Below are 16,205 nucleotides of genomic sequence, written 5' to 3' on the forward strand. Positions count from 1 at the left end.
GAAAGAGAGGCCCCTTACCTGTGCTGGTTTGGCCATGGTCTCCGGTTCTGCAGCAGAATCCACTGTAGAGAAGAAAGACAGCATGTGAGATTCCCCCCAACTCTAACTATCCCCTTTCTTTCCCTTACATTTCCTCCCTCTGCTGTTTTCCAGCTGACCCCAGCCCTTCAGGTTAAATCAGACCCAATGACCCAGCTCAAGGCCAATCACATTTTTTTCAGAAGACAATGGACAGACTAGATGGTGTCCAGACATTCACGGCAGTATGGGAAAGGGACGCGGATCCCCAAGGGAGGGCGGGCATGGCACTGACCCACCACTGACCCCTTGACTCCTCCAGACTAGGCAGGGTACCTGTCTCAGCACCGTCTCAGTTAATACTCTCAGAAATCCTTCCACACATCAGATTCTCCTTTTTTATAGAGAGGAAACTGAGGCTGGAGCATCACAATAAATGAGCCAAGATCACACAGCTTAGAACTGAATTCAACAATTTCTAGATCCCAGAGTCTACACTATCTGCACCATGCATGCCCCCTTTTCAAGTCAACAAGGATGGCTTCAGAACCCAGAGCTTGACCGCCTGCAGATAGGACTCAAAGTGCTTCCAACCACCTGCTGCAATATCTGAAGGACTGTCATTCCTGAACAAGTGAGTATGTACTCATTTAGCACCTACTCCTAGTCAGGCATTGCTCTGGGCACTGTGCATGCAGAAATATGAGCGATTTTTAAAATTCTGTTTCTCTAGAGCTTATGCTGTAATGGGAATGAATAACAAATGCACTCATCAGGCTGAGATAAGAACTACAGAGAAAAGACAAGGCTTGGTCAGGAAAGTGACAAGGGGTGTAGTCCCAGGTGGAGGGGTCAGAGGATCTCACGAATGCAACTGGGGCACACCGCGGGGCAGTGCAAGTGAGGAAACACCACGAGCTCAGTGTGGCTGATGTGGTAGCAGGGAGTGGTGTGGTAGGATGTAGGATCTGGGACTAGTGTCTGAGGCCACTGTAAAGACTGGATTTTTCAGGCTGGTCGTGGTAGCTCATGCCTATAATTCTGGCACTTTGGGAAGCTGAGGTGGGAGGATAATTTGAGCCCAGGAGTTCGAGACCAGCCTAGGTAACATAGTGAGACCCGATCTCTATTTAAAAAAAAATAGCTGGACATGGTGGCACATGCCTATAGTCCGAGCTACTTGGGAGGCCGAGGCGAGAGGATTGCTTGAATTCAGGAGGTGGAGGCTGCAGTGAGCCAAGGTTGCACCACTGCACTCCAGCCTGGGTGACAGGGCAAGCCCTGTCTCAAAAAAAAAAAAAAAAAAAAAGACAGGAACACACAGAAAAACAGGACACATATCTCACTGAAAATGGATAAGGAATGTGGGTGGAGGATATCAGGAGACAGGGTCTACAGTGAAGGAACAAAGATATGATACGTAAAAATAAATGCAAAAAGAGATGTAACTGATTTGGGAAGTATAAGAGAAGCAGGTAGGGAGCTGGCTAATGAGCACTCAGGAGGGCAACAGATGAAAGTTTAACAATCTTCTTAAGAGAAGGAGAAGAGAAACAAAGGACCACTACTTTCCACTTTAAGCAGGTCTGGGCAATTTGATCTCTTTTTTTTGAGATGGAGTCTCGCTCTGTCACCCAGGCTGGAGTGCAGTGGCGCAATCTCAGCTCCCTGCAACCTCCACCTCCCGGGTTCAAGCGATTCTCCTGCCTCAGCCTCCTGAGTAGCTGGTATTACAGGTGCATGGCACCACACCTGGCTAATTTTCGTATTTTTAGTAGAGACGGGTTTCACCATGTTGGCCAGGCTGGTCTCAAACTCCTGCCCTTGTGATCTGCCCGCCTCAGTCTCTCAAAGTGCTGGGATTATAGGCATGAGCCACCAAGCCCGGCCTGATCTCTTTTAACAATGTCTATGTATTGCTTTTTAAAAGTGAACATAACAGAAGCCAGGAGCAGTGGCTTATGCCTGTAATCCCAGCACTTTGGGAGGCCAAGCGGCGAGGACCACCTGGGGCCAGAAGTTTGAGACTAGCCTGGCCAACATGCGAAACCCCGTCTCTACGAAAAAATACAAAAATTAGCCAGGTGTGATGGTGTGTGCCTGTAGTCCCAGCTAGTTAGGAGGCCGAGGCAGGTGAATCGCTTGAGCTGGGAGGCAGAGGTTGCAGTGAGCAGAGATGGCACCACTGCACTCCAGGCTAGGCAACAGAGTGAGACTCTGACTCAAAAAAAAAAAAAGTAAACATAACAAAGTCAATCAGATTTACCCAGTAAGACCTAAAAGGAACAGAACTAGGAGAGTAGAAATCATGGAGACATTTCAGCTCAATGCCTTCCAGTTCTCCACATATTCCCTGTTCCCCCAAGACTTAGGGAAAATCTTAGCCATGTGACCGTGGGCTTATTGCTCATTTTTGAGTTCAAGGTGATCTCAAGCACAAAACTGAAGCTTTCCCTTTTCTGCTTTGTAGGGTTGTTGAAGGATAAGACCTAAGTTATGTCAAAGGCAGCACGTAAGAGGCCAGGCACGAGACCTGTTCTTAGTAAATGGTGATATTCACTGTGCTGGTGGGAAGTTGAGGACAGGGCCTCTGTCGTGTTTGCCTCTGTGTCTTCACTGGCTGATTATGAGTTCCCCAAGCTGCAGTCAGCAGAGGACAGTCATCATATGGGGTTGGGAGTGGAAGGCAGAGGACGGATCTGCCTGCAAATGCAGCTCAGCTCAGCTCAGCTTCAGGAAACCTTGCTGTTTCCCTGGCAACCAGGGGCCCCTTGGTACAACTGTGCAGCTCTCACCAGGAAATGGAAACTGTACCCCCTTTCCAGTGTGTGTTGGGGGGAGGAGGGGGCCCACATCTACCCCGGGATGAGGCTGGAGGCCAGCTCTCGGTTTCCTCTGACCTGGGGGATAGTAGGGGGAGACAGTGAAGGAAGGCCAAGGCTAGCAGAGAACCAGGGACTGAATGAGACCCAGGAAGTTAGTTGACACAGACAGGGAAGGCTGAGGCCTGTCACCTGCATCTCCAGCCTTGAAGCACTTTCCTCTGGGCTTGTTGCTGGCAATTTCAGCTGCTGGCTGCAGCCCAGGCCCATCTGGAGGAGCTCCCCTTTCCAAGGAGAGATGGCTCCACGGAGGGGCCTCTTACTGTTTGGGAAAATATTCTCAGCTCTGAGAGCAGTTTCTGTGTGCCTTGTGTGAGTGCACGGTTCATATGTAAAAAGCAAGCTCCTTCCAGAACTAGATGTTCAGACTGCAGTTCTGAGGGCCAGTCCCCCTGCTGATTCCACAGCCCCGCCTCTGAGGGTTCTGGGAAGCTCCTGAGCTAATCATAAACACACCATTTACCCTGGCTTTAAGATGGCTTCTGATCCCTCCCAGAGCAACCTAGACCATACTGCTCAAATTGGCTGAATATTTTACATCTAATGTTTCAGAATCCCAGAAGGGCCCTTAATAATCCATGACTCCAAGTCCCTCATTTTCTAGACGGGGTAAAGGCATCTCAGAAAGAGAAAGTGTCTTGCCAGGGCCCAGGAAGCAGCCAACATCTCTGCCTAGCAGCCCTTGATCATAACAAGCCCCCACACAACTGTGAGTCTTGGCTGCAATGGGACACCAGGAAGAGTCCAAAGAATAAGACCCTGGTTCTGGTTCCCAGTCTGCCCCCATGTAACCTCAGGCAAGCCAGATCCCTCTCTCAGCCTTAGTTTCTTCATCTCTAAAGTGGGACAATACATCACTCCCTCTTTGGTAGGATCTATAGTTAGAGGCTTTTAGAGACTTCAACCCAGGATTTTCACAGCAGAATATCAGTCCTAGGAGGGTCATCTCCCAGGCCACAGGATTCCTCCCCATCTCCACCCGCCAATATGCAACATTCATCATCTTGGTTGAAAGAGCTGTTCAAGACTAGTAAACAGGGTCATTCCAGACCTGTGCCTCTTTCCTCCCAGGAACCCTGATTCTCTCAGATCTAGATGAGATACACTGTGACGACTTATCATGACTGATCACTCCTGAAACCCACACAGGAGCAGAATGAATGGCCGGGGTGGCTTTGTGCTGCTGTGGCCACCCCTTGCCTCATCCTTTTGCCTGCAATCAATCACGTTTTCCTCCTTCCCCTTCGAGAGCTCCAGGCTGACTCTAGAAGGAACGGCTCACCACTGCCCAACCACAGAGATGTGGATAGGGGAAGGGTTTTGTCCAAGTCATGTGAAGGCATGGGCCTTCAGGCACAGATGTTGCCCAGCAGTTTGTGATGAAAGTAAGTTACTTAAACTAAATCTCAATTTCCACATCTGCAAAATGCAGATAGAAATACCTATAGGTACTGAGAAATAAATGAAGTAATGGGGGGAAAACACTTAGCACAGTGCGTGGCACACAGTAAAGTCTCAATAAATCGTGGCTTTTATTATGATAAGCCCAAACATTTACAATGGAGGCAATGTGGCATTAGAATCAATGCAGGCTTTGTGGTCGATGCCCAAGTTCAAATCCTGACCATGAAAATTCTGAGCTCAGTAACTTGGGCAAGTTATGGAATTTCTCTGCCTCAGTTTCTTCATCCTGAAATGACCCTCTTGTAAGGTTTTTGTGAAGATTCAATGAAATAAGGCAGGTAAAATACTTAGCATGGCCAGGTACAGATTAAATGTTTAATAAACGGTGACTTCTGTTGCCACAATTGTCATTATTACAGCAGTAGTCTCCAAAGTGGGGTAATGGGTATGACAATCCACTGGGGTGCAGGACAAGAGTATCACCACTTTCCAAATGTTTTAATCTTGCCCTTTTATGTCCCATTTTTATTTGTTATACATGTATAAAGTTAAAGAAAATATTAGGGGTGCAGGCTGATAGAGGTGCACAATCAAAATCTGGATTCAATGGAATGGAGGCAGGGGCATGCCGGGAAGAATAGTAACACCAGGGTAAGAAAAAGCATTTCTGTCATCGAAAGGTAGCTTGGGCTGTGGAGGAACAGAGTGCACTTTTGAGGGAAAGGAGATGTTGAGCGTAAGGGGGTGAAACCAGGTGTGGTGGGAGGGTGATTTAAGAAAAAAGAAATAATATGGAAAATCATGCAAAAAAACCCAGCCAGACCTCTGCCTCAGGGGAGTGCCTGAGGGGCTACAGCCTGAGCCACAGCACTCCTCTGCTGAGAAGTCTCCAATGGTGCCCCTTAATACTGGGCCTCTAAGCTCAGCAGTTGAGGCCATTCGTTCTCCTTCCTGACTTCTTTGCCATCACCACTTTCCTCTTTGCCCTGTCTTCCCTGCTAAACCAGGAACGCCTTCCACCAACATTTTTAATCCAGCTTTCCAGAATCTATACCAGTGCTTTTCAATTCTAGCTTCACAAACAGAACCTGGGGAATTTTTCAAAACTACCAAAGATTTAAGGTCAGCCCTTAGAGAATCTGACTCAGCTGCTGGGGTGAGGCCTGGCCTTTGGTAATTTCTAAAAACTTTCCTAGGTGATTTTAATGGCAGCCAAGGAGGCTGAGAACCACTGTTATCTGCTGGATTCAAATGCCGCCTTTTCTAACAAGCCAGAAGGTATTCCCCCCTAGGGTGCTCTGAAACCACCTTGATTTGACTGGCTTTGGTCAACCGCTGTGGATTTATCATTTCTCCATTAGGTAAGGGCTGCTAGCCTCCAAGGTATTATGGGAAAGAATCTGTACTTCAAAGGAAAACCCTCCAGGTTGTCTGACTCGAGACTTTCATTGTCTTTGAGTGATTTTACAGGTCAGTAAGTTGCAAATAATTGATGGTAACACAAAGTAATTCTAATATATACTCCTTGCCCTATTTTGTAAAGGTCCAATTGATTTCCCACCCCCTCAGGTAAAAAAAGAGTTTTGTCTCTAATTGCACAGTTCTTTCAATACAAATGTGTCTTTTGAGCTGGTTATAACATCGGCCTGGTGTGGTCATTGATTAATAAGTAGAACAGCACATGATCATTTTTGTATCTGTATGAGTCATAATTTTACACTTTTTAGAAAATTACTGCATATGCCTCTTTCCTGCACCCCCTCCCATAGGGCGTGGCTCCTATGGATGGTTGGGGGTAAAGTGCACTAAGTGGCTTTCATGCTTTCTTTAGTGACCTCAGCAAATGGAACCATCTACTATTGGTTTTCAAACTGTGCTTTACTCCTCTTTCTATAGCCAGGAGATAAACTAGAGAGGTTAAGTCACTTACCCAACATCAGAAGAAAATCAGTCATCAAGCAGGGGCGTGTTTTTCCATAAACATTTATTTGAGCACCTCCTACAAACTAGGCCCACTGGTAGAAGTTGGGGGTTGAACAGAAAATGAGACAAGGCTCCTGGCCCCACAAAGCTGGTGATAAGGTGATGTCATATGGCAGTTTGCAGTATATATATATATATTTTGATCCCATACACAACCCATAACCAAAGAAAAATTGAGTATTTACCATGATAAACAGAAATATACCTTTAAAATATGACATTAAAAGTACATTTAATAAGGAGTCCAATAGTTTCTTCCTGTACCCCCAAAAGATCATCTTCAGTGCGTCCTGGGGTATATCCATCCCACTTAGAAGGCCCCTGGCCTATAAAATCTAGATCCTTCCCTCTTTGCCCTTTCTTGCTGGCTTCTCCCCCGGTCTGCAGGAAGACACCCAGGACCCGCTCCATAACCCTCCAGGAGCCTTGATTCTGATGAAGCTGGGGTAAATGCCATCCCCGGCTCTGTGCATGGGCACACCCCCCAGCTTGACGCACTGGGGTTTCTTAGAGAGCAGTGTCTTTTCCTCTCCTGACCCAGAACCATTGATCCTAGGACTGGACGAGGCCTCAGGAGATCATCTCTCTGCCTCAGGATTGGAACTAGTCTAGCCTAGGTTTGAACCCCAGCGTGGGTCACTTTTGTGAGAGGCAGCAAAGTAGTGTCTCACAGTATAGACACTGGAGCCAGACTGCCTGAGATTGAAGCCTGAGGGTGATATTTAGTAGCTGTGTGGTGTTGTGCAAGTATTGAGCCTCTCTGTGCCTGTTTCATATTTTTTTTAAAAAAATAATGGGATAAAAATAGCACCTCCCTCATAGGAGTTATGATGAGGATAAAAAAAATTAAGACAAGTCTAGAGCTTAGAAGAAGACCTGGCACACAGGAAGCACTATATTTTATAAGCATTTGTCATTATTATTTCTTCCTTAAACTGTTAAGGGCTGGAGTTTCCATGTCTGCAAAATAGGCATTAATAACAGCGTCTAACATAGCAAGGCTTCAGCCGGGGCCTGGCAAATTTAAGGGTTCGAGAGGTAATAGTGGTTACCATTTTATTGCTATTATTTAAGGACCACCAGGACAGGGATTTTTCAGAAGAGGAACTTGAGGCTCAGGTCACCTGCCTTCTCAAGCACCACACCCTTTTGAGATAACACAGCACTTTCATATCTGCCATCTTACAGCCTCATGAAGGTATCAATCTCATTCTCATTTTGCAGATAGGCAGGACATCCAAGGAAACTACAGACAGTCACTCCTCCATAGCCAGTCTCTGTGGGGGCTTCTCAACTCCAGGAGGAAAGGGAATGAGGCTGGATTCCAAGGCAAGTTTATAGGCATAAAGACACCCCTCCGACTTCCTCCCCTCTATTGGCAGGAGAAGGGGTGCATGCATGCTCAGGAATCATGGTAGAGACCACATCCTGTGCTTTGTCGCCACCCAGGAAGTATATCGGAGAGGCTGGGTGGGGTGAGGCTGGTGATTCCACTGGGCCTCCCCAGAAAATCCTAGAATGGTAGAGCAAAAGCCATTCAGACCCAACCCATTTTATTAATACCAGTGGGGTGTCCTGGGTATATGTCCTATCCCTGTAGAGAGGAAGGGGCTAAGCCCCAGAGGGGTAGTAGGTGTGCCCAGGGCGCCTAGCTGATTAGTGGCAGGGCAGGGGCTGGGTCTGAGGCTGGATCCTGGTGGCCCAGTGCTCCCTCTGGATGCTGCAGTGCGGATGTGCCAGTCACTGGCAGCTATCCAGCACTGCAGTCTCCCCCACTTCATCCCAGGAGTCAGTCTCAAGAGGCCAGGCCTTGGGCTTCCCTGGCCCCTCCTCTGCACACTCACATCTACATTTTGCCCCAGCAACAGCTGTGGCCCTTATCCAGAAACTGCAAATATTTTCTGTATCTCAGCAGATGCTGCCTTAGGAACAAAGGGTAGATAAGGCAAAGAAAGATGGATGAGTGATTGTCACAGCTGCAGAGGGGGATGAAAGCCTCTGCCTCCTGCCCTCCCCAGTCCCATCCAACTCCCAGAATCCTAAATCTTATAACAGTTGAATCCTAGAATGTCTGCACTGGCAGTGGCAGCCAGTTCAGCAGACTTTGCTCCAGATGGGGCACAAAGGCTTAGAGAAAGGGCTTGCTCAAGAAGCCCCAGCACATCCGGACTGTAACCGAGCTTTCCTCTGACCCCAGGCCAGTGCCCTCGGCATGGCTCAGGGCCTGCCTGCTAGAAGGTCAGGGTCCACAGGGGCTGAAACTGGGGCGGTCATTCACTTCACCATGAAGGGCTACGCAGGTCAGGATATGCCATCTGGGTCAGTGGAAGCAATCCCAAGCATGTTTTGGGCAAGGGGGAAGGAATAATGGAGGGAAAAGGGCGGACTCTTGGGGGGAAACCAGAGTCCTTTCACAAACCCGGGAGCCATATGTCCAAATTTGGAATTGTCAGAGAAGACCCACTAGAATCTAGGGAAAGGAAGGAGGAGGCAGGAAGCCGTGGCCAGATGAGTTGTCCCAAAGGACCTCCTGTCCTTTCCCCTTGTAGGGCCTACAAGGGTTGTGCCAGGCTTCCCAAATCTATAATCAAGACTCCCAAACCTGCAATCATTCCATACAGCTGACAAATAAATCAGTTTTCAAAGCCATTGTTTCCTTTGAAAGAGACTGAGTTTCTCAACTATGGACTTGAGGAAGGAAATCCAGGCTCAGAGAGGGAAAGCCACCGCCCAAAGTCACACTGCAACAGGGGCTGGGATTCCGATTCAGGGTATTTTGCTCCCATGCTGGTATATGGGGAATTATCTGAAGCCCCGAAACTTTGGGAAGGCCTAGACCGCTTAGGGGAAGCAGAAAGAAGCCTAGTGCCCCTGCCTCACCATAGGAGGCCTCGGAGCCCCGTTGGGAGACTGCATTCATAGACAAGCAGTGGCCCAAAGGGGATGGGGTCCAATGAGGCCCTGAGGTATGTACTACCGGACATTCAGCTCTCTGCACGCAGACAGCCCTCCCCCGACACCACACACAAGCCATTTTATAAGCAGCTGGAGGGTCCAACGCTCCTGCTCTCAGTCTTGGGCCTCAGCCACACCCTTCTCTGCGGGTCCTTTGACTGGCGTCCAGCTGACCCCAACCCCGGACCTTCAAAGTCTCTTGAGCCCCCCAAATTAAGGCCGGCAGGACCAGCCCCTGGCTCAGCTCCGGCGCCCAGGACCCTCAACCAGACCCTCTGCAGCGCCGGGACTCCCTCCCCTCCCCCTAGCCAGGGCGCCCTCCGCCCGCGCCTCTCCGCCCCGACCCCAGATTTGCTCCGCTGCGCTCCCCAGACACACCCAGTCTGCGACACTCTCGGGTTACCGCGCCCTCCCGTCCCTGCTCCTGGCGGGGGGTACCCATCAGCCGATGACTGGGCGCTTATTTCTTGTGTCCCTGCAGCCCCCGGGAAGGGGTTCCCAGAGCGACTCCCCTCTCCAGCCTCAGCCCACTCACCGCGCAGCGGAGGCCTCGGGTCGCAGACGGACGCACGGACGCACGGGCGCAGGGACTCGAGGACGCAGCGCTCGCTGGATCGGAGCCCGTTAGCCCAGCAGCAACCGCAGCGCGGGGCGGACCGGGAGGACAGCCGTGGGCTCCGAGCCGGACACGTGGCGCGCAGAGGCCAATCCGGCGCGCCCGCCTCCCTCCTCCACCCCACCCCTCTAGCTCCTTAGCTCTTGGAATCTTAGAATGTCACTAGCCCGAGGGGCTTGCCGGGAGAACCTCCTCAGTTTCCAGCCCCCGGATCTGAGACTGAGAAGGATTAGGGGCTTTGGCCAAGGTCACGCGGCCCTTCAGGGCTAGAAGTCAGGGCTCCTGACTCCCGGTTCTGGACACTTTCCCGCAAATCCTTATAACTCGCCAAAGCTTTGTTGAGAAACAGAAAATTGAGGTTTGCCAGGGGCACTTTATCTGCCTGATCAGATTCCATGCCTCAACAGCCTCATTAGGTCGGTGACATTATTTACCCACTTTCAGGAGGAGAGCCCAGTCCAGTTCCTGGACCAAGGTCACACAAATAGTGGGTTGCGGAGGCAAGCTTCTTCGTGCTCTGGGAAGCAGGGGAAGGGAGGCAGGGAGACCAACAGTTGTAATCCAGCGCTAGAACAGGAAAAATTGATAAACTGAGAATACGGAGGAAACAGAATTATTGTCCCCAGGGGATTGGTAAGGAGAAGATGAGGAAGTTAGAAGAATTGGACAGATACCTGTGGAAAGTGTTCCAGGCAGAGGAAACTGCTGGAGCAAATGCTCCTAGCAGGAGACCACCTGACGCCTCCGAGGATCAGCAGGGGGGCCAGTGTGGCTGGAATGGAGTGAGTGGGAGGGAGAGGAGAGATAAGAGGGACCCAATCAGGTGGGACCTCCGGGGCCCTTGAAGGCACGCTGTCTTTTACTCTGAGTCAACTGGGTCCATTGCAGGATATTGAGCAAAGAAAGGGTATTATTTTTGGGTAGATGAAATCCACACAACATAAAATTAACCATTTTAAAGTCAACAATTCAGTGGCATTTTGTACAGACACAATGTTGTGTATCCACCACCGCTCTCTAGTTCCAAAATATTCTCTTCACGGAAAAGTAAAACAGTATACCCACTGAGCAGTCACTCCTAACTTTCCCTTACCCCTCGTCTCTGGCAACCACCAATTTGCTTTCTGCTTCTGCAGATGTGCCTATTCTGGATATTTCATATACATGGAATCACATGAGATGCAACCTTTCTTGTCTGACTTCTTTCATGTGGCATTTTGTTTGTTTGTTGTTGTTGTTGTTTTTTCACTCTTGTCGCCCAGGCTGGAGTGCAGTGGCGTGATCTCTGCTCACCACAACTTCCGCCTCCTGGGTTCAAGCGATTCTCCTGCCTCAGCCTCCCGAGTAGTTGGGATTACAGGCATGCGCCACCACACCCAGCTAATTCTGTATTTTTAGTAGAGACGGGGTTTTTCCATGTTGGTCAGGCTGGTCTTGAACTCCCGACCTCAGGTGATCCACCTGCCTCGGCCTCCCAAAGTGCTGGGATTACAGGCGTGAGCCACCATGCCTGGCCTCATGTGGCATGTTTTTGAAGTTCATCCACACTGTAGCATGTATCAGCACTCCATTACTTTTTTTTTTTTTTTTTTTTTTTTTTAGTTTCAGTTGGAGTTTTGCTCTTGTTGCCAAGGCTGGAGTGCAATGGCGTGATCTCGGCTCACTGCAACCTCCACCTCTCAGATTCAAGGAATTCTCCTGCCTTAGCCTCCCGAGCAGCTGGGATTACAGGCATGCACCACCACGTGTGGCTAATTTATTTTTGTATTTAGTAGAGATGGGGTTTTACCATGTTAGTTAGGCTGGTCTCGAACTCCTGACCTCAGGTGATCCACCCGCCTTTGCCTCCCAAAGTGCTGGGATTACAGGCATGCGCCACGGTGTCCGGTCCAGCACTCCATTCCTTTTAATGGCTGAATAATTTTCCGTTGTATAAGTACACTATAATTTGTTTATCCATCCGTTGATGGATAGTGCATTGTTTCCCCCTTTTGCTGATTGTGAATAGTGCTGCTAATGAACATTTGCATACAAATACTTATTTGAGTACCTGTTTTCAATTGTCGCTGTGTATTTACCTAGGAATGAAACTGCTGGGTCATATAGTAATTCTACATTTAAGTTTTTGAGGAACTGCCAAACATTTTTTCAGAGTGGCTGCAACATTTTATATTCCCATCAGCCATGTCATGTATGAGGCTTTTAATTTCTCCATGTCCTTGCCAACACTTGTATTTTATTTTTTAAAAATTTGTACCCGGCCAGGCACAGTGGCTCACGCCTGTAATGCCAGTACTTTGGGAGGGCCGAGGTGGGTGAATTGCTTGAGCCCACGAGTTTGAGACCAGCCTGGACAACATGACGAAACCGCATCTCTACAAAAAATTAGCCAGGGGTAGTGGCACATGCCTGCAATCCCAGCTACTGGAGAGGCTGAGGTGGGATGATCCCTTGAAGCTGGAAGGTCGAGGCTGCAGTGAGCCGTGATTGCACCACTGCACTCCAGCCTGGGCGACAGAGTGAGAACTTGTCTCAAAAAAACAAAAGTACAAAAAACTTGTGCTCTAGTCATTATGAAATGGCATCTATAATTGTGTTTTTGATTTGCATTTCCCTTCTGACTAATGATGTGGAGTATCTTTTTTGTGTGCTCATTGGCCACTATTTGTACATCTTCTTTGGAAAAATATCTAATCATGCTTTTTGCTCATTTTTAAATTGGATTTTTTGTCTTTTTTGTTGTTAAGTTATATGAGTTCTTTTTATATTCTGGATAAGACTTTTGTGTTTGTTTGAGACAGAGGCTCGTTCTGTTGCCCAGGCTGGAGTGCAGTGGTGCCATGTCGGCTCACTGCAACCTTCGCCTCGTGGGTTCAAGCAATTCTTTCTGCCTCAGCCTCCCAAATAGCTGGGATTACAGGCACCTGCTACCATGCCCAGTTAATTTTTGTATTTTTTTAGTAGAGACGGGGATTCACCATGTTGGCCAGGTTGGTCTTGAACTCCTGACCTCAGGTGATCCACCTGCCTTGGCCTCCCAAAGTGCTGGGATTACAGGTGTGAGCCACCGCACCTGGCCAAGACATATTTTTTAAAGGGTCACTGAAGTCTCCTGTGTTGGAAATACTGAATACTGTTGGGGGAAGAGTAGAAGAAGGGGATCTGCTAGGAGATTTTGCAGTAATCCAGGCAAGAGACAGGCTGGTATAAATGCAGGTGGGGGAAGTGGTTGGAGATGGGATGTATTTGAAGGTTGAACATGATTTCCGAAGGATCAGTTGGGAGATGAGAAAGAGTCAAGAATGGCTTCAGGGATCCTGGCCTGAGCCACTGGAAGGATGGAGTTACCATCAACTGAAATGAGCAAGACTGCAGGGAAAGCAATTTTGGGAATTAGAAGTGGGGAAAAGATCAGGAGTTCAGTTTTTGACCAGTTTGTTGAACATTTCTATTAGACACCCAACAGGAGATGTCAAGTACGCAGTTGGCTAGTCAAGTCTGGAGTTCAAGAGATGAGATCCTTAAGGGAGAATAGAACTAAATATGGAGTCCTAATTCGGCAAAAGGAGTCAGGCTGGCAGGACCAAGGGAAAGCAAAAAGAGAAAGCAGATAAGCTATAAGTCTGCCTTTCTTCATGGCCCAGGATGCATAGCCCTCCTGTGCGAATAACTCACAATCTTATCTGCGCCCAGCTATTGCCAGACCCTCACCTGATAGAAAAATGCACGCAAGCTCCCTGCACCCTTGATGTTATCAGTACTGCACAAAGCCCTCTTCAGCACACAGCACAAGCACCATCCTATAAAATCCTTAGCCAGATTTTGTTTTCTTGCAGTTAGCTTCTGTTTTGCTAACTTGCCCGTTGCACCCTTGCAACGTATTTTCTTTTCTTTTCTGTTTTTTTTTTGAGATGAAGTCTCACTCTGTCGCCCAGACTGTAGTGCAGTGGCAGTATCTCGACTCACCACAACCTCCGCCTCCCGGGTTCAAGCGATTCTTCTGCCTTAGGCTCCTGAGTAGCTGGGATTACAGGTGCGTGCCACCACACCTGGCTAATATTTGTATTTTTAGTAGAGATGGGTTTTCACCATGTTGATCAGGCTGGTCTCAAACTCCTGACCTCGTGATCCACCTCGGCCTCCCAAAATGCTGGGATTATAGGCATGAGCCACCACGCCTGGCAGCAACGTATTTTCATACTTTCTCTAATAAATCTGCCTTTCTTTACCTACAACTGCCTTGGTAAATTCTTCTTACTGCCTGTACCGCCAGCCCCAAATAGTTGCTGATCACCCACGATGCTAAGGACCGAGTCTGAGACACTCTTATGTTACCATTTGGGGAGAGGCCGGACCCGGTGGCTCATGCCTGTAATTCCAGCACTTTGGGAGGCTGAGGTGGGTGGATCACTTGAGGCTAGGAGTTCAAGACCAGCCTGACCAACATAGTTAAACCCCATCTCTACTAAAAATACAAAAAGTTAGCTGGGCGTGGTGGTGCATGCTGTAATCCCAGCTACTTGGGAGGCTGAGGCAGGAGAATCACTCCCAGGAGGTGGAGATTGCAGTGAGCTGAGATGGCACCATTGCACTCCAGCCTGAGAGAGTGAGACTCTCAAAAAATAAAATAAAATAAAATAAAAGAGTTGGGGAGAAGAAAAGAATTCAGCAAAGGTGACTGGGAAGGAGATTGTAGTAAGATGGGAGGAAACTACCCCAGGAGAATGTGGCAGCAAAGTGAAAAATAAGGGAGTGATCAGGTGTGTCAAATGCTGCTTTTAGGTAAAGTAGGACAAGGTCTACAAATCTATCATTGGGTTTAGCAATGTGAAAGCCAACTTATCTCTTGCTGTGAATTGCAGAATGTTGGGGGTAAAGGCCTGATGGGAACAGTGTAAGACAAAAAGCCTAAACTACTTATTCTGGGAGTTTTGCTGCGAAGGCCAGCAAGGGAATGAGGCAGTGTCTGGCAAGGGAATTGGTGTCAAGAGAAGGGCTTTTGTTTGATTTTTTTAAAGATTGAAGACATAACAGCATATTTGTATGCTGGTGGGAGTTATCATATAGAAGGTAAAAAAATTGATGGAGGAGAGAGAAGGGAGAATTCCTGCAGCAATGTTTGGAGACAGAATGGGCTGTAGTGTACAAATGTCAGGGCTATTTGTATTCTTAATTTGCAATAAAAGTAACTGAAATTTTTGATCTTTGCCCAAATTCAGCCCACATGACTGAGGCAGGATTGAAAGCCAGATTCCCTTGACTGCAGAGCCCAAGGCCTTAATTCATGAGCTACAGCAGCAAGTAGGAGTAAACACTAATATACTGCTCATTCTCTTTGAGCTAATCATCACTTACAGGAATCAATCCTAAGAAAATAATCTAAAATACAGAGGAAGCTGTAGGCCCAACACTGTTTTATTGTTGTTGTTGGAGACAGGGTCTCACTCTGTCACTCAGGCTAGACTGCAGTGGTGTGATCATGGCTCAACTGCAGCCTTGACCTCCCCAGGATCAGGTGATCCCCTCACCTCAGCCTCCCAAGTAGCTGAGACTACAGGTGTATGCCACCTGCCCGGCTAATTTTTGTATTTTTTGTAGAGATGGCGTGTCACCATCTTGCCTAGGCTGGTCTCCTATGCTCAAGCCATCCTCCTGCCTCAGCCTCCCAAAATGCTGGGATCACACCAGCATTGATATAATGTGAGCCACCATGCCCAACTTTTTTTTTTTCATTCTTTTTTTTTTTTTGAGACAGGGTCTCATTCTGTCCCCCAGGCTGGAGCAGTAGCACAATCTCAGCTCACTTTGGCCTCAACCTCCTGGGCTCAAGCTATCCTGATGCTTCAGCCTACGGAGTAGCTGGGACTACAGTTGTGCACCACCACGTCCAGCTAATTTTTTTCATTTTTTCGTAGAGACGAGGTTTCACTGTCCAACACTGTATTTTTAAAATTTTTTTTATTTCAATGGTTTTTGGGGAATAAGTAGTTTTTCATTACATGGATAAGTTCTTTAGTGGTAATTTCTGAGATTTTAGTGCACCTGTCACCCAAGCAGTGTACACTGTACCTAATGTGTAGTCTTTTACCTCTCCCCACTCACCCCAGAGTCCCCAAAGTCCATTATATATCATTATTATGTATTCATGTCCTCATAGCTTAGCTCCCACTTGTAAGTGAGAACATATGATATTTGGTTTTCCATTCCTGAGTTGCTTCACTTAGAATAATGGTCTCCAACTCCAATGCAGGTTGTTGTGAATGCCATTATTTCATTCCTTTTTATGGCTGAGTAGTATTCCACGGTGTATATATACCACATTTTCTTTTTTTTTTCTTTGAGATGGA

At 48.0% G+C, this 16,205-nt stretch overlaps 1 protein-coding gene across 4 annotated transcripts in view; it reads right to left on the reverse strand.

Moving 5' to 3' along the window:
* The window catches only part of ANXA6 (annexin A6), a 56,778-nt gene extending 46,795 nt beyond the window's left edge, over positions 1 to 9,983 (reverse strand). The window contains exons 1-2 of one of the 4 annotated variants that reach the window (XM_008954432.4): positions 9,778 to 9,983; positions 19 to 62 (exon numbers count right to left, since the gene is read on the reverse strand). In XM_008954432.4, coding sequence (XP_008952680.1) covers positions 19 to 36 — 18 coding nt within the window. In that variant the 5' untranslated portion in view covers positions 37 to 62; positions 9,778 to 9,983. Of the gene's footprint in view, positions 1 to 18; positions 63 to 9,620 lie in introns of all 4 variants that reach the window. The other 3 variants (XM_003828996.6, XM_055112806.2, XM_063604266.1) reach the window with 3 other exon arrangements.
* Positions 9,984 to 16,205: the final 6,222 nt, after the last annotated feature.

The sequence above is a fragment of the Pan paniscus genome, chromosome 4, assembly GCF_029289425.2.
Source record: "Pan paniscus chromosome 4, NHGRI_mPanPan1-v2.0_pri, whole genome shotgun sequence".
NCBI lineage: Eukaryota > Metazoa > Chordata > Mammalia > Primates > Hominidae > Pan > Pan paniscus.